A 1,312-nucleotide genomic window follows, 5' to 3' on the forward strand; every position below is an offset into this window, starting at 1 on the left:
CTTTACAGATGAAGGCAAAGAAACTTAATTTAAAGAACAAATATATATTCATTTGTGTGTGTGCATACATGTCTGTGGCTACCATGTATTGTCTTGGCTATCATACATTATCTAAGTTCGTCCTCACAATAACCATGTAAAAATTAAGTTAAATGCCATAGGCCCCATCATACAGGTCAGAAAACTGAAACTAACTTATTCCGTTACTAAGTGGCAGCGTCTGCATTGGAATCTGAGGTCATGAATAAGCCCAAGGCCACTGTTTTCCAGGTCCTCACTCTGCAGTCATAGCACAGACGCCATCATTCCTAAGTCCCCACAGTGAGAAGGCCTTTCATACAGGAAGTGTGTCTCCCTTGCTCCAGAACTGTATCCCTGACCAGACAGCAGTGACTGCAATCATGCCAGAAAAATCCATCACCGCAGTGCACGCCTACACGATCAGGTGCTGTGTCCCAAGGGGCCCTCCCTGTATAAATACAAACACGTTCTTGGGAAGGGAACACGGGTCCTGATCTGCACTCCAACTCGTCTTAGGTCCATTTCTTTTCAAGCAAGGAGGATAACTCACAGAGAATTTTAATGGAGGGAGGAGTCAGGGGAGGGAGATGCTTGAGAGAAGCACCGAGCAAGAGGCTTGGGTAGAAGTTGCAGAAGGGACCCCAGGGCAAGCAGAGCATCAAGTGGGATGGAGAATTGTGGGACTAAGGACAAGTTTCCGTCCACTATGATTTGCTTTGCTTTGTTTTTTCTATTTGTACACTTCAGTGCCTAAGACTCTCTGTCCATTTTCCTTAATACTTGTAGCATTTTTTGAGCTAAAAGTGACCTCAGGGAACATCAAGTTATATTCCAAGCCATTCATTTCCAGACTGAAAAACTGGCCACATGACTTGCCCAAAGCCATACTTTGTTAGCTGAGGCTCCAGGAGGGTGTGTGGCAGGTCGTGGGAGAGTAAGGCAAGTAGACTAAAATTGAAACGCCAAGAATTTTTGCCTAGTGATGACGTGATGGAGGAAAGACCCAGAAACCCAAGTTGTTGAAATAAGTGGCTTGATAGGTGAGAATTTAGCTTCTGTAGTGAAAATATCCCAGAAATCTTTCACGGATTTAATCTTTTCTTTAGCAGAAAGATTCATGAGCTGGCAGGGTCTGTCTACTTAGCAATTGATAGCAAAATAAGTAAAGACACTTGCCGTCTGTGAGATCCTTGATTGCATTGTTGATCTGGCCTTTCGTTTCTTCCAATTTTTCCTTGAAGTCAACTGTTTCCATTTCTTTTGCATAAGGTCTCTTGGTAGAGCTGATGAA

The 1,312-nt window shown here is 43.5% G+C and overlaps 1 protein-coding gene across 1 annotated transcript in view; it reads right to left on the reverse strand.

Annotated features, from left to right (window-relative positions):
* Positions 1-1,312, reverse strand: part of SERPINB5 (serpin family B member 5) — a 23,946-nt gene that overhangs the window by 11,497 nt on the left and 11,137 nt on the right. Inside the window, exon 3 of the mRNA XM_019657686.1 lies at positions 1,198-1,294. Coding sequence (XP_019513231.1) covers positions 1,198-1,294 — 97 coding nt within the window. The remainder of the gene's footprint in view (positions 1-1,197; positions 1,295-1,312) is intronic.

The sequence above is a fragment of the Hipposideros armiger genome, unplaced genomic scaffold (assembly GCF_001890085.2).
Source record: "Hipposideros armiger isolate ML-2016 unplaced genomic scaffold, ASM189008v1 scaffold_278, whole genome shotgun sequence".
Classification (NCBI taxonomy): Eukaryota; Metazoa; Chordata; class Mammalia; order Chiroptera; family Hipposideridae; genus Hipposideros; species Hipposideros armiger.